The sequence below is a fragment of the Eptesicus fuscus genome, chromosome 21 (assembly GCF_027574615.1).
Source record: "Eptesicus fuscus isolate TK198812 chromosome 21, DD_ASM_mEF_20220401, whole genome shotgun sequence".
NCBI classification, from domain to species: Eukaryota; Metazoa; Chordata; class Mammalia; order Chiroptera; family Vespertilionidae; genus Eptesicus; species Eptesicus fuscus.
Genome location: NC_072493.1, coordinates 27,065,032 through 27,086,673, shown reverse-complemented (window position 1 = coordinate 27,086,673; position 21,642 = coordinate 27,065,032). Strand labels below are relative to the sequence as shown.

Below are 21,642 nucleotides of genomic sequence, written 5' to 3'. Positions count from 1 at the left end.
ACAGAATTTCTTACTGAAGCAAAGTTTGCCTACAGGCAAGTACACCCAGTACAAGTTCCACTCAATGAACTAGAACAGAGTGGGCGCCCCGCCGGGCAGCAGGAGGCTGTGCTTTAATCCGTGGGAAGGGAAGGTTTCCCTGGGGAGGGACACTGACGTCCAGGCCTGGAGGGATGGGGGTTGGGCCCTGCGAGTTGCTGGGTAGAACAGTCCGGTGAACCGGACCACGCTCAGTTGTTTGACACACAGCCAGGAGACTGGTGGGGTGGGGCTGGGGCAGGAGGAGTGGAGTGGGCCGATGGGGCAGATAACGGGGGACCCTGTGGGCCAGTATGAGGAGCCTGGCTTTATGGCACGGGCTCCCAGTTCCCAGGGTGAGATCCCAGGAAACAAAAGTAGCGGAGGGGGGAAGTGAGACAGGAGGAATAAAGGGTGTGTTCTCCCGATGATTACCTCTGTGGGGGACTGGATCCCGATCCTTTGGGAGGGTGCTGGGACACTGTGGGGACAGTGCCTCAGGCTATTAACTCCATGTCTGGCCCATGGCGCCAAAATAAAACCCTTCAAGCAAAAAGCCTCCCCTTTGAGGTGAGTGCGGACGGATGGGATGTGCCCAGTGGCACCTGCTGTGGGAAGCATGGGGGGCTATGAGCTTGCTCATGCTTCATGGAGGATTGACGGCAGGGGGAGCCGGGAGGGTGGAGGGAGACCCCACCTCTTTGCTTCCTCGGCTGGAAGGGATTCCAAGCCCCTTCAGGAGACCTCAGCCCCAGAGAGATGAGTCTGGAAATGGCTTCACCAAACCCAGGAACTGGTTGGTCATGCCCCTTCCACCAGCTCCCTCCCTGAGAACTCACCGCCTCTTCAGGCACAGGCCAACCTGGGAGCCTTTGGGCTCTCGCAGCTTCCAGAGAGGGTAACTAGGAACTTTGATATTGATTATATTAAAAAGCCAGCAGAAATCATACACTCAGCTTCCTGGCTCACTAAAATAGTAACTCATTCATTCCCCATTCAACAAGTATGTATTCAGGGCCTCCTTTTAAAATATAACTCTGTTGAGATAAAATTTACCATTTTTGACCATTTTGAAGCGTGCCACTCAGAGGGTTTGACTATATTCACGAGGTCCTGCCGCCATCCCCTCTAATTCCAGAACCTTGTCATTACCTCCCCCAACCCCCCAAAAAAATCCATACCTCCAAGTCCCCCCCTCCCCGAGACCCTGGCAGCCACTAAGCTGCTTTCTGTCTTTTTGGATGTGATTAGTCTGGACATTTCTTATGAATGGAATCATACAATATGTGGCCTTTTGTATCTAGTGTCTTTACTTAGCATGCTTCTTCCAAGGTTCATCCATGTGGCAGCATGATCAGTACTTCATTTTTATTCCACCACATGGGTGGGCCACGCCCTGCCGATAGGCATCTGAGCTGTTTGTCTTCAGCACCTTTGTTTAAACTTGCGAATGTAATAAAGTGCCAAGACTTTGTGGAAACCACAGGGATGGTAGGGATCCCTTTGCAGGACATCGCACTCAGTCCAAGGATCAGGAGGGGCCTCTCAGAAGAAGGGACAATTCAGATAAAACCTGACGAGTGAGCAGGACTTATGAGGGAAAAGAGTTTGGGTGAGGGGACCCTACGGAGGAATGCAGGCAGAGGGGACAGCTCAAGCAAAGGGGGAGGGCAGAGAGCTTGCACTGGGGGGCCTCTGGGAAGAGAAGGGGTTTGGCATGGGTGGAGTGGGCAGGTGGGGAGGGAGTCAGGGGCCAGGGCTTGGTGGCTCTGGCTTGTTCGAGTCTGGACTTTCCTCATAGCACTGTTCACTCTACTAGTGGCCTGGGGCTGGGGCAGCAGTGACCACACACACACCGGTTGGCTCAAATCTATTCTCTCCCAGTTCTGGAGCCCAAAAGTCTGAAATCAAGGTGTCGGCAGGGCCACCCTCCCTCTGAAGACTCTAGGGGAGGATCCTTCCTTACCCCTCCCAGCTCTTGGTGGCCTCAGGGGTCCTTGGCTTGTGGCCTCATCACTCCAATTTCTGCCTCCATCTTCACATGGCCTTCTCCCTATGTGTGTGCATCTCCTCTTCCATCTCTTAAAAGGACACCAGTCATTAGGGCCCAACCAGTTAATCTAAGATGATCATCTCAAGATCCTTGATTTAATTATATCTTCAAAGATTGTCTTTCCAAATAAAGTTGCATTCCCAGTGTCTGAGGATTAGAATGTGAGCATATGCTTTTGTGGGTGGGGGTGGGGGGGCATTGCTCAACCCACTACATTCACTGCCCAGCATTGCATTACACATTGACTTGTTTGCAGCCTATGGCAGCCACTAGGAAATAAGATACAAGAGTGCAGAATAAAGTCTGTTGTGTTCAAGGGTCTATCTCCAATGCCATGTAGCAGGTGCTTAAGAATATTTGCTGAGTGTACGCAAGGGGCTTACTTTCTTAAACTGCAAATTTTTATCTATGAAATGATTATTCCCTGTGTGCCATTTAAAAAACAAACAGAGCCCGGCCGGTATGGCTCAGTGGTTGAGTGTCGACTTATGAACCAGGAGGTCATGGTTTAATTCCCGGTCAGGGCACATTCCTATGTTTCAGACTCCGATCCCCAGTGTGGGGCTTGCAGGAGGCAATCGATCAATGATTCTCTCTCACCATTGATGTTACTATCTCTCTCTCTCTTCCCCTCTGAAATCAATAAAAAAAAAGTATTAAAAATAAAAAAAAAAAAACAGAATTGAGGGTTTATGTAAAAAGACATAACTTCATACTAAGTCCTAAAATTAAAGACATATATGTGTGCAAAATATGCCCTTTGTATTATACCCCTTCTTAAAAGGATGCCTTCAAATGCCAACCTTATAATTTGTGAAGTTTATTATAAATTTCAGGTGTGTTGGGATTGCATCAAGGCTTCCCAACAGGTGTATTTTGGGGAGATGATTTACGGGAAGGGAAGTGACACCATTTTCCCGTAGAGAGTGAATGGGAGTTGGAGAGCATGACCTCATTGCTCAAGGTGCCCGGAGCAGATATTCAAGAAAGACTGCTTTTGCCGAGTCCCGCCCTTGACTTAGTGCTGGCCAAGACATCAGGATCGCTCTGAGTCAAACCTCAGGAAGTTTCCCAGAAAACTGTCTTGTTGGAATTGATTCATTCAGCATAGACTCTACCATTCTGCAGTTTAAAGGCAGGAAAAAAAACTCTTGGAGGAAAAATGTCTTGAAGTCAGTGGTGATGACCATGGGATTTAAACAAAGTGGCAGAGCTCAGAAAGGATGTTGAAAACAAATATAAATAGCAGGTGTAATTCTGGGGGGAAAGTGGAGAACACACAACAAAAAGACTAACAAATAATAATAACTTGGGTAGTGACATCAAATTACTAAAAAGAGAAAAAGAAACAAAAGTTAGAAAAAGAAAAAAAAATCACAAACAAAAGTCCTTTAAATCTGTAAGAGGAAATCAAAAGAGATTTCTGAAATGCTTTCAGATAGTTCCTGGTGAAATTTTCAACGGAATGCTTATCCTGAAATCAAAGTAAAAGATGACAGAAAATTGCATCATATGCCTTCAAAAGCATAGGAATAAAATGTAAATGAGGATGATAGAAGTCCATTTAATGGTAACAACTATGGCAAGGTAGACACAATACATATCTCTTTTATAAGCAAATTTCAATAATCTGCTGTTTGTGAGAGACGTGGTCAATAAATATTTTTGTCTACCATGCCAGACACGGAGTGGACACACAATGAGGAAGACTTCCTGCTCTCACAGAGCTTACAGTCTGTGGAGAATGAAACGAGATGGCCAAAAATAGATCAAGTATAGATCACACAAATGGAAGCCACAGGGAAGAAACAGTGGCAATATTAACTCTACAAAGTAGAATTTAAGGAATATATTTTAATGGGTTGCAGATGATATTAAACAGTTACAAGAGTTATAACAAACACGTAAATCATACGCACTAACCAATAAAGAAGCATAATACAAGAAGCAAAAGTTCAGACAGACAAAAGAAATATGGACAGGAAAGCAATTAGACTGGTAAGTGTTAAAGTTCATTATCTTCCTGTGTCAGATCTACTAGTAAAAAAAAAAAAAAAAGAAAGAAAAGGACATACAATATAACTAAAAAGTAAGAATGAATAGCTACAGAATTAATTTACAAAAAGAGTGCAGCTTACCAGTACCCTTATGAAGAATATACCAACTTTTCTCGTGCCATTAGGTACTTACAAAATAGTCCATACAAACCAGACACAAAGTCTCAATAAATTAAGAAAATTTAGTAGACATGTGTGCAGGCTACATTTTCTGATCACAAGGCAACAAGAACAAAAAATTTAAATAAACTTAAGCCTAAGGGTACCCATTCAGCTGCTTCCAGTCACATAGCTTATCTCTTTAAGTGCGTTCTCTGTGGTCTACTCCAGTGCTGGCCAACCTTTGGGACCTCATGAACCACCAGTGGTCTGCGGACCTCCGGTTGGCCACCGCTGGTCTACTCCGTATTCTTCTCCATTCCAACAGGTCCAGGTGTTTCACAATATCCACTATCCAGAGTTTTCCTCCTGAATACCCTGGGCATTATCCAACTTGATCCATGAATTCCAGCCTGACATCTCTGAGTGGGAGCAGAGGCCATGGTGATGGGATCCAAGAGGCCAGGCTTTCAAGAGAAAGGCGTTTGACCAACACATCACTCCCTGGAGAAAGGATACCTGAGAGCACTCTTGGGGAAGCATGAAGTTCTATGCCAACAAGACATTTTTCTTCCCTGGATCCAACACTATCTTAAAATAACAGAATTCAGTTGGAAAGAACCTGAGAAATAACTAAGCCAAGGTCCCATGAATCTTTTAGATTGATAACTCATGGCCCGGTGCATGGATTCGTGCACATTGAAAGGAAATTAATTAGAAGAAATATTTTAATATTGCTATTCACCCTTTCTCCATAATAGAAGAGTCAACCAAATTCACAATCCACCATGGCAGATCGAAACACATGCGTGCGATTGGTGCCAGCGAGACCTTTATATGTATCACGTGAGTCAACGTTTATTTTTTATTTTATTTTTATTTATTTTTTTAATATATTTTATTGATTTTTTTACAGAGAGGAAGGGATAGGGATAGAGAGCTAGAAACATCGATGATGAGAGAGAAACATTGACCAGCTGCCTCCTGCACACCCCCTACTGGGGATGTGCCCACAACCAAGGTACATGCCCTTGACCGGAATCGAACCTGGGACCTTTCAGTCCGCAGACCGACGCTCTATCCACTGAGCCAAACCGGTTTCGGCTCAACGTTTATTTTTAAATTGCCAGTGCGTGTCATGTGTACTGGCCGGCCGGTCAGTCAGATGGACGGTCGGTCGGTCGGACGAACGGTTGGTCACTTAGCCTTTTACATATAGAGATGGAATTTCCCGAGGAGCTACTAATGTCAGACCTAACTAGCTACTCTACCTACGCAAACATTAGCTCAGACCCGTATACACAGGACTGTGAAGTAGGCTCCGATAGCCCCCCTTGGCTCCTACAGACCCACTCCTCACTCTCCTCCCTGCTTCTTTGGGTTTTTGGTTTTGGAGGCTGCACCCCTGGCTTCCTTTCAGAGCCATTTCCCTCTCCTACGTTCTCAGCTCCACACAGATACCTCCTCCAAGTCACTGCTTTCTCCCCTTTCCGCCCAGGCCTTGGATGGTAGCATTTTTTTCACGGCTGCTAACCTTGGGAAATTGCAGAATCCCTCTGGTATCTCTACGCCCTGCCCACCCCTTTGTAAATATCCTGTTTATCCAACTCTCCTCAGAACACTTAAAGTTTGAGGGTGGCATCTGTTTCTCGTGGGATCGTGGCCAGGTAGGTCGTGTCATCCCCATTTTGTGGATGGGTAAACGGAGGTGGAGAAATTTGCTTAAGGTCACACATCTGAAAGGAACCGGCCTCGGATTCAAATCTGGACGGACTCACACCCGAGCTCTGCGTTTTCCATTATTCTTGGGCCTTTGTTGACATGGGTGGAGCCAGACAGTACAGTCTTGGTAGGCCCTTTTATTTCTGTCAAGGGGAAAGAGTCAGGATAAACACGAAGGGCCACCAGAACTTCCCAGCAGGTCGAATGGAGCTGAGGTGGCCACTCCCTGCAGTTGAGGTAGGTGGCAAATATTTGCTCAAAAGGGGCAGCCCAATGTAATGGACACATACACATGCCTTGTCCTACATTCCTTAAGTAACCCCACTCTATAAAACAGAAAACGGAGGCACAGAGGCGTGGCACGGCCTTCCCCAAAGCCACCCCCCTACGTGGTGGGCCTTGTTATGGATTCCAGTCCCATATGAAGCCAAAGCCCTTACACTTTTCCATACATCCCTTCGGAGGCTGGGCACCGTCCACACTACACATTCACTCACATACTTTGGGAGGCATTTGAGCCCAGCAGCTTCCCTGGTGGTGGCGAGACCACCAGCCTACCCTGTGCCACGCCCTTGCCCTTGTCCTGAGCCCTTCCTATGCAACACTGTCCGGGAAATCCTCTCCATTTTACTATGAAGGAGGCACTATCACGGTGACCATTTTACAGAGCAGTAAAACCAAGGCTCTGAAATTTTAAGAAAACTGCCCGAGATCCCTCGATTGGCAAGTGCAGAAACCCATTCTGCAGATGAGACTAAAAGGCTCAGAGGTCACCCAAGACCACACACAGCACAAAGGCTGTGGGGGCCTCAAGGCCCTCCCTCGAGGTGAGGTCTTGGCCTTTACCCACCCCAGACCAGGGAGCCTCTGCTCAGAGGGGCCCCGTGGCTGGTCCAGGGGGCACTGCAGCGGCAGGAGTCTCACTCGGCTCCTGTCCACGTGCTCTCGGCACCTTGGGGTTAACCACTGCCCGCAGGCGAGTCACCTGGGCTTGTTCAAGTCCGGCTTTTGGGCCGCTCCAGACCCGAGAACTCGAGGTCAGAGAATGCGCACTTTAAACAAGCGTTTGCTCACTCTCTCGCTCCCCGTCCCCTGCTCCAGGTGGCTCTCAGATCTGGCAAGTTTAGGAAAACAGCCGGGTTGCTGAGGCGCAGCTGCAGCCCCCGGGCCTCTCCATAAAGTCCCGGGAGCTCGCGGGGCGGGTGGAGCCAGGTGCGCCCCGAGCCGCCCGGTGCGCAGCTCCGCCCCGGGGCGGGGCCTCACCTGCGGCCGCAGGTAGGCGGCTCCCTGGTAACCTGGCCCCGGCCCAGGAGGCTCGGGCGCGCGCAGCCAGCCTCGGCCTCCCCGGGGATCCGGACACGCACGCAGGGGCCGCCGGCGGCGGGACAGGAGGCTGGGCGAGGGGCCCCCGCCCGCTCACCATGGTCAAGACACGCTTCTCCAAGTTCCTGCAGAAACTCGGCTTCTCCGGCGCGGGCCATCAGTACGAGCGGCTGGAGAGGGGCGAGTTGGAAACCTCGGTGAGTTTGGACGCCCGGGCGCGGAGCGTGGGACCTGACCCTCCACCCTCCGCACCCCACGCCCCGATCCCGTCTCCGCGTGGTGCGCTCCTCCCACCCGCCCTCCATCGCCGGGTTCTGGAGAAAAGCGTCTTCGTAGCAACGCCAGCTCGCGTTTCTGCTCTGGCCCCGCGCTCATGCCGCGTATGCGAAATGCGATGCGAAAAGCCCACTTTGCGGATGCGAAACTGAGCGCGGGGCACGGTGAATGCGTCCCTCAAAGGGCGCACGGCCAGAAAACCACCTCGCTGGGAACTTAACCTAGGTTTCTCCGACTCCGGAGAAATGAAATCCCCGGGTCTCCTCACCTAGGCTGCTCTATGGATTTTTAAAAGCTGCTTGAATTGGGGGGTGGGGGAGGAGCGATGTAAAACCAACCGCAACAGAAAACTGCGCCCCTGTTTTAGCAATCATAGAAATAATGGTGAAAATCAAGGTAGTAGGAGCCAGGCCTCCCAGCGTCGCTCCCCATGTCTCCAGGGCCCTTGTAAGAAACCACTCGTGTTTGTATGTTGACTTTGCAACCTTCAGGAGACTCTCTAGAATAAACCAACAGGATTCTGAGGGAGGGGAGTGTTTGCTAGCCGACACACTGAGGCAGAGCTGTCCCCCCAAAAGCCCTCGCACTTGGAGGAGCCAGAGGTGACAGCGGGGACAGGTGGCTTTCCTACTTTCTCCTGAGCTTGTAATCAGAACTCACAGCAGGATACCAGAGCAGAGGGCGCCCAATGTCTAAGCTTCACCAGTCATTGAAAAGTAAAATCCCGAAATAGTCCCCTGGGGGCGCTCATGAGACTACAACCCTGCCTTTCGACTGGGGAAGGGAAACCTCAAAGTTGTTTACTTTGTAATGAAAGAGATCAGCTGGAAATACTTGATTGAAAATATTTAATTTCCTCCCAAAGAACGAAAGTAGTCAAGCAGTTTGGTTGTAGGATTCCTAAATATTGGTGCATATTAAAATGGCATTTTATAAATGGACTAGAGGCCCGGTGCTGGAATTCATGCGCTGGTGGGGTCCGGCCGGCCCCCATCCGGGCCATCAGGACCCTGGTGGTGGCGGGGAGGGAAAGGGATGCGGGCAGCCCCGCCCCCATGGGGGGAGCGATTGGGGGCGGGGCCAGCTGAGAGGGAGGGGCTGGAGGCGGTTGCCCCTCCCCCCCCCAACTCCCAGTTGAGGGGACAATTTGCACAGTAGCCTTTTATTATATTCTGGCACTAGGGTGGTGGACCACAGGGCTGTGTAACTAGCAGTTCTCAAATTTATTTTTCTGAAGCACTGTGTGTGTTAAACATGGATTGGGTAAAGCAGGCGTCCTCAAACTACAGCCCAAGGGCCACATGCGGGTGTTTTAGCCGTTTTGTTTTTTTACTTCAAAATAAGATCTGTGCCGTGTGCATAGGAATTTGTTCATAGTTTTTTTTTAAACGATAGTCCGGCCCTCCAACGGTCTGAGGGACAGTGAACTGGCCCCCTGTTTAAAAAGTTTGAGGACCCCTGGGGTAAAGAGTTCCATTATTTTGCCAAAATCCATTTCTCTACTTAATATGCCACGTGATGCGTTTTGTTAAAGAAGTTTGAAGTTGGTTTGCCAACATGGTTGCCTTTTCTATGTTCTTTTTCTTCCCACTGTTTGATTTTTGCATTACGCTTGGTATTTTTCAAACCCTCCTGATGTGAATGTAGTTGGTTATGATCAGATTTTATGAGATGTCCAGGTGCCCCAAGTATGATCCAGGTGTGCCTGGGGATGAAATAGCATGAATAGAGCTGCTGGGGTGAGCTTGATCTCTGCACCAAAGTGGACTTCATTCCCCCCCACCCAAATTTTTAAAGGGGCCTCAGGGCTTCAGCCTGTCTGTAGGTGTGGAGGGGCAGGGGCTCACCCTCTGGGCTGTGGACCTGTGCTCTCAGCTGCACCCTGAAGGGATGATTGTCAGTGTAGCGTGACCCAGGCAGCCAGCATCAAAGGCAGGCTGAGAAACACAGTGTAAAGGCAAATGGGGAGTGTGATGAGGGAGGGAGGCCAGCCCACCCCCGTGAGGCGACCTGCTTATTGCCAGCTCAGCTCAGAGCCCGAACAGCTCCTTTGCTCTCACATTTATGCCCTCCAGTTGGAACTCTTTTCCTCTCAAGAAATTTTGAAAAAAGAAGCAATGTTTCCACAATAGTCCTAACTCGTATGAGCACACTATAGGCCCGGTGCACGAAATTCGTGCACAGTGTGGGGGTGTCCCTCAGCCCAGCCTGCACCCTCTCCAATCTGGGACCCCCTCAAGGGATATCTGACTGTCCTAAACGGGCAGTCGGACATCCCTCTCACAATCCAGGACTGCTGGCTCCCAACTGCTCGCCTGCCTGATTGCCCCTAACCACTTCTGCCCGCCAGCCTGATCACCCCCTAACCACTCCCCTGCCAGCCTGATCGACGCCTAACTGCTCCCCTGCTGGCCCAGTTGCCCCTAACTACCCTCCCCTGCTGGCCTGGTCATGCCTAACTGCCCTGCCCTGCCAGCCTGGTTGCCCCCAACTGCCCTCCCCTGCAGGCCTGGTCACCCCTAACTGCCCTCCCCTGCAGGCCTAGGTCACCCCAAATTTCCCTTCCCTGCAGGCCTGGTTGCTGCCAACTGCCCTCCCCTGCAGGCCTGGTTGCTCCTAACTGCCCTCCCCTGCTGGCCTGATCATCCACAACTGCCCTCCCCTGCTGGCCATCTTGTGCTGGCCATCTTGTGTCCACATGGGGGAGGCCATCTTTGACCACATGGGGGCGGCCATCTTGTGTGTTGGAGTGACAGTCAATTTGCATATTACTCTTTTATTGGATAGGCTGTTGTATGTGGCATGCTGGGCAGTCTCTGGCCCTCCCAACCACTTTGCCCAGTCACCCAGTTATAATGGTTACTGTTAAGAACTTGCTGCATTTCCTCCTGGGTCTCTTCAGTTCAAGAGAAGTTTTATTGTGTGAGAGATGAGGATGTCAAGGCTCACAGTGGGGCCAGGCGCTAACGATACTTCTGTACAAAACAGAGTTCATGGGGGAGGCTGACAGCCAACAGAGAAACCGAGATGTTTAACATTCAGAGGTCTCGGGTATGATGGAGAATAAAGAACAGAGTGACTGGGTGGGGGACAAGTGGTTGAGACGGGACTAGCGTGGAGCCAGAGTTAGACGCATCAGAGGCAGGAACTAAGCACAGTTCTCATGGCTCCTAGGACATCTCACTCTGGCTGTATTTCTATTGTAATGAAAAAAAAAAAAGTATAAGAGAAACCCCCTTAATTACTGGGAAAAAAGCTTCTCTCTGCTGACCTGATGGTTGGGTAAGGAGAATGTTGGACCAGAAATACCTGCTTCCAGGATGACTCTGTGAAAGTTGTCTTGGACCCTCAGGGCTCCCACCTCTTAACTGAGACTGCGTGGCTCCACCTGCACTGCCTTCTGGTTGGTGAGCGGATTTATCCTCCTGGGACTCTGCAGGGGGAAGGCTGGGTTCCAGCAGACTCGTGTAACGGCAGGAGGAGGATTGGCTCCCAGGCTCACTCCCGTGGTTGCTTTGCAGGTCTCTGAGCCTGGCGCGATGGTCCTCTCCCCAGGGCTGCCTCAGGAATGCTTCCCCAAGGATGAATGGTCTAGCGGCTAGCCTACTCTCAAGGGGGCAGGATTACTAGGGTGGGAATACGGGGAGGCTGGGATGATTGGGGGCTGTCTTAGAGGCTGCCGTCCACAAGTGGTAGGAAGAAATTGTTTTTTACACGAGATCATTCACATAAAAACCACCTGCATGGTGTGTTTCAGAGTTAGCTAGTTTTGTTGGTGTTTTTTATTAGTCTTGAGTTCTATTTATTTAGACTCTTTTAAATTTGATTTTGATAATGCTCAGGCTGAGAATGTCTACTTACCCGTACAAAATGGCACTTAAATGTCTCAGAAATGTGTTTGCCAGTGTAGTGTGGGACCAGCAGCCTGTGAACGCCCACTGGGAAGGCCGTCAGTGGGTAACTGTAGAACTGGCTGGGTCGCTGGACGCGGAGGTGAGCGGCGGCCATTGTGGAAAGAATATTTCTTCACTTGGGCTTGATTACCGTACTTGCCGCTCATCCACTGTGGCAGGCAGGCAGCTGTGTACAAAGACCGGATTCACACGAAGCCCCCCTAGCACTGCGATGGCACTTCTCAGTGGTTGGACACTTTAGGGTTAACTCCCCGATGCCTCGAGCACCTGCTGCACGAGGACTCCATTGGTTTTCTCTCCGAGCCACTGAGAAACTCTCATCCCTTCAGCGTGTCATGATTATTGCCCCCAGTGCAATTGTGACTGTCCCTCCCCCCGCCAAATACCAGCATATTGACATTTGAGTGACAGTTTTGCCTTCATTGAATTATGCTCCTATTAGTTGTTTGTTCGTTTTTTAATCTATTTTTTATGAACCAGGAACTGTATATATTTTTCCTCCCTTTCTTTTTCTTTTCTCAACTTGTCATGGTTATTTTCAGAAACCACAAGAAACACTTGCACAATGTGGAATTCTCCTTCACTGCCCCACCGTGCTCCCACTTTCCTCCTTGGTGTGCGTGGAGGTTGTGCGTACTGTGTGCACCTAATCGGTGCGCGGTAATCAGATGGCTGTTTGTGTGGGCGGCCCTGGCCCCTTTCCTTGCCGTTCCTGAAAGGCTGTGGTTAGCAGCACCGGAGCCTGTGATCCAGGCTCCCTAGATGCGCATTCTGGTCCTGCCGCTTGCCAGCAGTGAGACCTTGAGCACATGCCTCAGTCTGCCATGCCCCCGGTTTTCCTTCTGGATGTGAGGTCATGACTGCACACACGGCAGAGATCTGTTGTGGAGCGGAATGGTCGCCGAAAGCTTTTAGGGCAGCACCTGGCCACAGTATTTATTATTCACACCCAACTCATGCTTTTTCTTTTCTTTTCTTTTTTAATTTTCACCCAAGGATATTTTCACCATTGATCTTTAGAGAGAGTGGAAGGGAGAGAGGAGGAGGGAGAGAGGGAGGGAGGAAGGGAGAGAGGGAGAGGAGAGAGAGGGAGAGAGAGAGAGAGAGAGAGAGAGAGAGAGAGAGAGAAACATTGATGTGAGAGAGACACATCGACTGGTTGCCTTCTGCACGTACTCCAACTGGGACCTGGGATCAAACTTGCAACCGAAGAACATGCCCTTGACCAGGCCGGCACTCTTACCATGGAGCAAACCTATGTTTTTTTAAAAAAACTTATATTTTTAAAAATATACCTAGGGTAATTCTGTGCACCTGCACCCTCCCCATTTCTGCAGTATATACAGTTCCGGAGAGGGTTCTTGCTGTGTAGGCGTTTTTATTTAACCCACCTCTGTGGATGAGCATTTAGATGGTTTCCTGTTTTAATGATTAGAACAAAGTCCCAAAGGACATCTGTGGAGGCACCATGTTATTCTGAATCCTTACAAACGTCCCCGCAGAAACCTGAGGCTTTGAGGGTGCAGTGACCTGTCCAGGGTTGGAACCCAGGGCTGCCTGGGTTCTGTGCTGGAGATTTCTCTCTCCAGGCCTCGTTTCTCTCTATACGTTGCTGTTTCCCCCACTGTCATTAATAAGTATTTTACGGAGAGACGTGTTGAGGTTGTCAGTAGCCTGTTTCTCAGACCGTTTTCACTCTTTAGTTTTAGCATCCGTTGATGATCTTTGCCCGAATCAATTACTCTTAGAGCATCTGAGAAACGGCGGTTTTCTAATTCTGTCATTCCTCCCCGCTGGGTTACCTGGCATTCTGGCATGAGGAAGAGCTTCCCCTTTCTTCTGCGTATTTGGTCATTTATTTACTCATTCATGTAACATTGTCAACTCATGGATTCCTATTTTATTAAGGGTGTAAAATTTTGTTAGTATCTCTCACTTTGATGCTCAGATTGTCCCAGATTTGGCCAACAGGAGCCCCTCCATGGTGACATCTTGAATCTTGGGCATTTTTTTCATCGTTCTTTGAGCACATTCCTACTTTCTGGCACAATAAGAAATTCCAGCCTCGTTCGGTACCTTCCCTGCTCCAGCCCTGGATCAGCCAATTCTCCCAGGATTCTCGGCTCTGTTTGCTGGAAGAGTGGTATGGAGAACCAGATCTGGGGCGAGGTGTGTGCATGCTAGTGGATGTCATAGCTTCTAGGCCCTCTCAGAGGAGGGTGTGTGTGTGTGTGTGTGTGTGTGTGTGTGTGTGTGTGTGTGAAACCATAGATTGCAATCAATAAATTCCACAGGGTCAGTGCCAGCTCTCTATATGTGTAACTCCCTTCACCAACAGCAGCTCCCATTATCCGCAGTATATTTACTTATTGCACAACCTCCCTGTCTGTAAGCAGTCTCCTTACCTTGCCAGCCAATTGTTGGCTCCGGGTCGAACTGGCCACCACCTAGCTTGGCCATCTCCTCACTTGGGCCTTGACTGCACTGACTGCCTGTAAACAAGATATGTACTCTGGATGTCACATTTCATCCTGTTGTAGCTCTTTGCTGCTGGGGCCACACCACCATTACACACACACACACACACACACACACACACACACACACTCACACACAGTACCTAGCTATAATTTCAAGGACTGGGAAACACCTCTGAACCCATCTTGACCTGAGACTGGAGTTGAAGAAGCCCTGCCTCAGCAATCCTCCGTATGGATCACCTTATTCCCATTTGACAGAGGAGAAAACTGAGGCTCCTAGAAGGTGGGGGACTTGCTGAGGGTCACACAGCTGGTAGCCAGGGGGACTAGAAGTAAAGCCGAGATTCGTGAGATGTGGGCCTAGTGATGCTCCCTCCCCCTGGCTTGCTACTTTTAGGGGTTCCCCCCTAACATTGAAAGGTGTTGGGCAGGTCCTCTTGAGTTCATTTGTGATTCTTGCCCGAGGATCCAGCCTCCTGTTTCCTGTGCTCCGCAGAGAGCCGGCCTCCTCGTGGCTCCTCTGTGCACAGCTTTGCCCACACTGTGCCCTGCCTGGGGCTCTCTTCCCCCACCTTCCTGAGTTAACATCTGCTCATCTGCTCTGCCTTCCATTTTCTGAGCATCCCTTTACTAGGACGCTCCCTCCTGCACGGGCTCTGCCCCCACGCTTGGTCAGGACGGGGTCTTCCCTCTTTGAATCATCAATTCTTATGGTGGTGCAGGATTCAAAAAGGGTGTCCTTAGGAGCCTCTCACTGCCTCTGTCTCCCAGCCTGGTGTGAGCTGTGCCTAATAAACAAGCAAATACGCGTTCTCCTTTCTGTGTTACATAGGCTAATGTGTTACAATATTGTACGTCTTTTTCTTCCTAATCTATTGCTACTGGTACCGCTCCTGGGAAAACTGATGGGCAGTGTCTACTATAACCAAAGGGGTGTATACCTGCAGCCCAGCGGTTCCACTTCCGGGGATGTGCCCAGGAGGAATGAGGGCTTAAATCTGCTCAAAGCAGTGTCATGTCTGATAGGCCAAACTGGACTAAGTGCCCAATCACATGCAAATCTAACTATAATAATAAAAGCATATGCTAATTAGACCGGACATCCTTCCAGACAACCTTCCGGATGAAGCTGGGGCTGCCAGGGAAGCCCGGGTCCCGGGTGCCAGAGGGAAGCCTGTGCCGGCAGCTGGGGGAAGGAAGGCCTACTCTTGCATGAATTACATGCATCGGGCCTCTAGTAGTAAAATAAATTATGGCATATCCATGCAATGGGATACTTGAAATACTACACAGCAACGAAAGAGAATGAATCACAGCTATGAAACCATGTTCATGGAATAACACAGATGAATCTCAGCAAAATGACATAGATTGAGAGAAGCCAGACGTAAGAGTACCTAATATGATTTTATGTATGTGGGGTCCCAAAATAGGCAGAACACATCCATGTTGATAGAAGTCCAAACGTTGGTCAGCTTTCGCAGGGTGAAAGGGCACGAGGGAAACTTCCGGGAGCTGGAGAGGTTCCAGGCTGCGTCCTGGTGGGGCTCCTCAGGTGCACACGTGCAGAACGGCACCCAGTTACACACCTCAGATGGGCTGTATTGTCCTGTCACCATTATGGCCTGTTAGCTGTCCTTGGACACCCCTTTATTGTCCAGCTCCTTCCCTTGACTGTCCAACTTCTAGAAAGTCTTGGGGGCACCTGCTGCCCTGGGCCTTGCCCTCCCCTCTCCCCCAGGAAGCGGCAGGACCCTTCCCTGCTTGGACTCCCATGGCTCTCCAGGGCCCAGGCACTCCCCACCTGGTGTTTGGCCTGCGAGCCATGGGCTTTTCGGTCCTCCAACGTGGTGGCCTCTTAAGAACAGGACCCTATGGGGTTGGTCTTTGAATGCCTCTCCAGCCAGGTAGCCTCAGCTTAGCTCCGGCTGCAAATTAGAATCACCTGAGCTTTCAGGAACCCTGAAAAGCAGGCCCCACTCTGTTGACCTAGCCATCAGGATAGGCCGTGGCAGGTATATTTTTACAAGATCCCAGAGGCTCCTCAACTTTGGAGTCGCTGCTGTTATAAACCCCCCGCTTTCAGGAGGGGAAACTGAGGCAGCCAAGGGGTGGGTTTGACAGATACGTTGAAGAAATAAGTGTTCGCATCAGTCATTGGACAGGGAAGCAATCCTTGGGGTCTAAGCCAGTCGGTGCTTGAAATGAACTGACTCTCTGCCCGGAGGAAGGGCAGAGAGAGCCCGGTTCTGGCGCAGGAGGCTGGTCCACCCCCGGGTGCCACGTGCTCGCTCCCTCAGCCAGCTCATCGCTCAGCAATGTCATGTTTGCCCTGTGCGGTTCCCTCCGGAAGCTCCGCGAGGTTAAATATTGGCCCTGAGCTGTCTTTGCTTGGGAAAACACTCAACATCCTCGTCCCAGACTATTTCCTTGGGGCTCAGGACGGCCCCACTCACCATCGCCTGCCCTGGGATGCCAGCATGGATCTGTTTGCTGTGGGCAAACAGTACTTTGGGGGTCACAAAGCTGGCACAAAAGGTCACACACTGTGTGATTCCATGTATACGAAATATGCAGAGTAGGTCGGTCCATAGAGACAGACAGCAGAGTGGTGGTTGCCAGGAGCTGAGGGGGGCGGGGGGGAGGGGGAGAATGGGGAGTGACTGATAACGGGATGGGGTCTCCTTTTGAGGTGATGGAAATGTCTCAGAACTAGATACAGGTGGTGGTTGGGCAACATTGGGAATGTGCTAAATGTCACTGAACGCTTTAAAATGGTTAATTTTACGTTATGTGGATCTCACCTTAATAAAAAGGAACTTTTTTTTAAAAAAAAGGAGACACAAAGGAGAAGGAAGGGGTGGCTCCCCCAGAATCAGGTTTGACAGGAAGCGAGAATCGGGGGTGCCCCACAGGGCGCCTGACCTCCATCAGGACGTGCCACTCTCGTTACCAATGGAACATGTCCTGACTCAAGCCGGACAGACGCCGACAAAGTGTGTGTGTGTCCTTAAGGGAGCGAGAAGGCCACACGTGACCCTGTGCAGAAGTCACCCCCATGCGGGCAGGGGCCGGGGCCGCGTGCTCAGTCCCGGGCCCAAGGGCTCCGCTCCCTGAGGATGAGACGGAGTGAGCCTTCGCGGGTGATGTTTCGGGTCCCGGGCCACATCCTAGCAGCCTCGGACCACAGGAGGGACCTGGGAGACCCCCTAAGTGGGTTGAGAAGTGGATGGGAGGTGAAAACTTGGAGACAGCGAGCGTAGACGGCTTGTTACCGAGCCTGATTGTGGCAAATGAGAGAAGGAAGTGTGGACATCTCCATTGTGAGCCCAGGCAGGAGGCTCCGATTCAGGTGGAAAACCTAAAAGTGTATTGAAATGCTTCTGGGGAGAGAGTGGAGACAGCGGAGATGAAAGGCCGAGGGGGTGGCAGGACGGGGCGGAGGTCTGAGACCTCCAGGTGGTTCCAGATTGTGGAGGGAGTTCCTATCTGTGACCTATAATGGCTTCCTCTTTTTTTTATTTTATGGAGGTGAAATTCACATAATATAAAATGAACCATTTTCAGTGGCATTTAGGACAGTCACAACACTGTGTGACCACGACTTCTAGTGGGACCCCAATAGAGGGTTCCAGAACATTTGTGTTACCCCTAAAGGAAGCCTCACCCCATTAGCAGTCACTCCCACCCCCCTCCCCTGGGGGTCAGGACTTCAAGATATGTTGTTTTGAGGGGAAACAATTCAACCCACAGCATAGCATGTGTCAGCACCCCCTGCCTTTGTGTGGCTGACGAATGTTCCGCTGTGTGGCTGGAGCCATTGTGTTTGTCCCCCACTCGTGGTTGGGCACCAGCTGTTGTGGATGGTGCGGCTGTGATCACCCATGAACATGCATTCATGTGAGTCCTTGCTTTCCGTTCCCGTGGTCACGTACCTGGGAGTGTGTGGATGGCTTTTACTTTGGAGGCCAGGTGCCCTCCCACTGGGTCTCAGACTCTGCCCCCATGGTAGGCGTGTCCTCAGCCAGACCTCCCCTCCAGGCTGCCTGTCCCTGCCCCCCCCCCCCCCCCCTTAGCCCCACAGGCCTCTTTCAGCCACTTGGCTGGTTCCCAGAGCTTGGGCAGCCCTGCCCTGCACCTGTCAGAGCCCACCAATTCCTGAGAAAGGGTGGGCACTCCTGCTAGCCTTTTTGTTAATCCTCACCCAAGGATAATTTTTCCATTGATTTTTAGAGGGAATGGAAGGGAGAGAGAGAGTGGGGGGGGGGGGGGGGAAGGGAGGGAGAGAGAAGAGAGAGAAACTTTGATGCCAGAGTTGGTTGCCTCCCCCACGCACTCCTTGGGGCAGGGGATCAAACCTGCAACCCAGGTACGTGCCCTTGACCAGAAATCAAACCTGAGCCCCTTGGTTTGCAGGCCAATGCTCCAATCACTGAGCAGCACCAGCTAGGGCAGTGGTCGGCAAACTCATTAGTCAACAGAGCTAAATATCAACAGTACAACAATTGAAATTTCTTTTGAGAGCCGAAAACCGACTTCTGCGCCTGGGCCACGAAGTTTCAATCGCACTGTATGTGCACGCCTGCACGTGGTATTTTGTGGAAGAGCCACACTCAAGGGGCCAAAGAGCCGCATGTGGCTCGTGAGCCGCGGTTGGCTAGGGTGACTCCTGCTAACCTTGACCCACAAAGGCAGGGGAGTTGTTTTGTTGTTTTTCTGGATTTTTTTTATTGTGGTAAAATATAGATAACATTTACTGTCTTAACCACTTAATATATATATATATATATATATATATATATATATATATAAATATATTTATTGATTTCAGAGAGGAAAGGAGAGGGAGAGAGAAATAGAACATCAATGATGAGAAAGCATCATTGATTAGTCTCCTCCTGCACAATCTACACTGGGGATCGAGCCCACAACCCAGGTCTGTGCCCCAACCAGGAATTGAACCCTGACCTCCTGGTTCCTAGGTCAACACTCAACCACCGAGCCATGCCTGCTGGGCTTAACCATTTTTAAACGCACAGTTCAGCAGCATTAGGTACATTCACATTGTTGCGCAACCATCACCACTGTCGGCATCCAGAACCTTTTCATTGTCCCTAACTGAAACTCTGTCCCCGTTAAATATTAACTGCCCTTCCCCTCCCAGCCCTTGGCAGCCACCATGCTCCTTCCTGTCTCTATGCATTTGTTTCATCCCTACAGGGCTGGCCAGTGACAGAGCGGGATGGAAACCCGGTCTGCGCCATTCCAACCGCTGTGCTCCTTTTGTTGCCCTCTGCTCCTTCCTGTTCTTGAGTTTCCTAAACATAGCTGAGCCACCAGGCCACGTCCCATCGCCGTGTTTCCCGCCAAGTGCTGGAGGCCTGGTCCCCACAGCAGGCACTGGGCCCGCACTTCCTGGGAGCGCGCAGTGGGTCTGGGCTGCATTAAGCCATCGATACGCATGCGCTTGCTTGACTCTGCAACAGCGTGACCAGGAAGACATCATTGACCCCATTTTGCAGACGAGGAGATTACAGCTGGGTAAACTGAGGCTTGTGGCTGAGAGCATGTACTCGTTCCACATAGCCAGGAGAACTAACTGCACATTTCCAGTAGTGTCCTGAGCTCTGATTGACAGACGCTTGGGGAGCAGCCCGGGGTACCAGACATTGGTCCCGCCTTCTGGAGTGGCTGCCCTGTGAGCGGATGAAGGCGTTTAATGACAGCCACTCGCTGGTGATTGCGTAGGTGGCATCACGAGGAAGTCAGGATGCTGAGGGCAGAGCAGGTTGACTAATCTATTTGGGAAGATGTCAAGACAGAATAATCCCTGTATCTCAAAGCAGAGTTTCTCACTCTCAGTACTCCTGACCTTTCTGTTCCAGATCATTCCTTTTTGTTTTGGGGGGGGGGGTGTCCTGTGCATTGGGGGGTGCTTGGAAGCATGTGTGCCTCTACCCACCAGACGCCAGCAGCACCCTCGCCCCCCAGTTATGATAACCAAACGTGCCTCCAGATGTTGCCCAAGTCTCCTGGGGGCAAACCGCTCCTGGCTGAGGATCCTGCTTTAGAGTCTGGTGTGGCGGCCACGCAATGTGCATGGGACTCCTTTAGGGCCGCTGGCAAGGCCCATTCCTGGGGGACACGGGGCTCCTCCATGGACAGCATGTGTCTCGTGGGCCCCGGAAGCAGGCTGTTTGCTGGTGTGCTGCTGCCCAAACGTGCCAGGCTTCTGGGGGTGGGCATGTGGGGTCTGCTGAAGCCCCCTGGTGGCCGTTGGGTTTTCCTCCTCAGAGCAACTGGAATCTCCCAGGTGTTCCAAGCATGGTGTGTGTGTATGAGAGAGAAGGGCAGAGAGGTGGTGGTTGGAGGGGAGGCCTGGCTTTACATGTTCCAGGGCCACTCGGGATGCGGTACAAGAAGTGAATCGGGTATGGTCATGCCGGAAAGAAATGGCAAGACAGAGCCCAGCCGGGGGAGCAGGCCCTAAAACCCCAGCACGCCTCTGTCTGTGGTGTGAGCGAGAATGGAGCCCTTTACCCGGCCCGTGGAGCCAGCTCTTGAGGACAGAAGCAGCGTTCTGTGTCATGTTGTGAGGCACAGGTTTCTTAGTGAGTCTCGTACAGCGACCGTGACGGTGGCCCCAGGAAAGCTCACGACGGCCGGGAGCCTGCCGAGTGGCCTGTGCCATCACTGCGTGCTTCCTGGCCCCTGCCTAACAGGGCAGCACCCCCGGGGACCGATGTGGTTAGTAGAACATTTCTAAGCAAGTCAGGCAGGTGGGGTGTGCTGGGTGTGGGCGGGGGCTGCCGGGGGGCTGGCGAGAAGGAAAAGAGGCATTTGCTCCTCTGTTCCAGCTGCAGGAAGAGGGAAGAGGTGAGCCAGTGCTGCCTCCCCTTCCTCCTTCCCGGGCCCGACAACCTGGTGGGAAGGAAAAGATGGTTATCATGTCCTGGGCCCAGGAGTTCTCAGAATAATTCTGCAGACACTTCATGTTGTCTGGGTCTGAGGTTTTCCTGTGTTATGGCCTCCCATGCCCTCCAGGTGTTTCCTGTGCTTCTTCCCAGGCCTGTCAGACACCCAGACTCAGCGGGGCTCCCCCTTTCTTGGGCTCTTCCACAGGCTGTGAGACCCCTGTCTCCATCAGGGACACTCTCTACAATATGCTGCAAGCTGGATTGAGAATCCCGGAGGGTCAAGGTTCAGGGCTCTAACTATGTAAACTGTGGCCCTGCTCTGTCAGCCTTGTGAGCTCCGATTCTATGAAATACGGTTGTTTTAAAAACAGATGTGTCAGTATTAGCCAACAACGGGAAACAGCCCAAATGTCCAACAACAGCAGAACAGATACATGCCTCGTGAGGTAGGTAGTCCCCCTTATCTGCTGGGCATATGTTCCAGGACCCCCAGCGGATGCCTGAAACGTCAGATAGTACTGAACCCTAAATATACTCTAGGGTTTTGTTCTGTACATACATACCCTTTCACTTAAAGAAAGCACTTTATGACTCTTTTTAAAAGAATATATTTTTACTGATTTCAGAGAGGAAGGGAGATGGAGAGATAGAAACATCAGTGATGAGAGACAATCATTGATCGGCTGCCTCCTGCACGCCCCCCACTGGGGATTGAGCCCACATCCTGGGCATGTCCTGACCGGGAATTGAACCACGACCTCCTGGTTCAGAGGTTGATGCTCA

The 21,642-nt window shown here is 51.0% G+C and overlaps 1 protein-coding gene across 1 annotated transcript in view; it reads left to right on the top strand.

Moving 5' to 3' along the window:
* The first annotated feature begins 7,263 nt into the window (after window positions 1–7,263).
* ATP2C2 (ATPase secretory pathway Ca2+ transporting 2) overlaps window positions 7,264–21,642 on the top strand; it is a 58,450-nt gene continuing 44,071 nt past the window's right edge. The window contains exon 1 of the mRNA XM_008140064.3: window positions 7,264–7,469. Within this exon, the coding sequence (XP_008138286.2) occupies window positions 7,371–7,469 (99 nt within the window). The 5' untranslated portion in view covers window positions 7,264–7,370. The remainder of the gene's footprint in view (window positions 7,470–21,642) is intronic.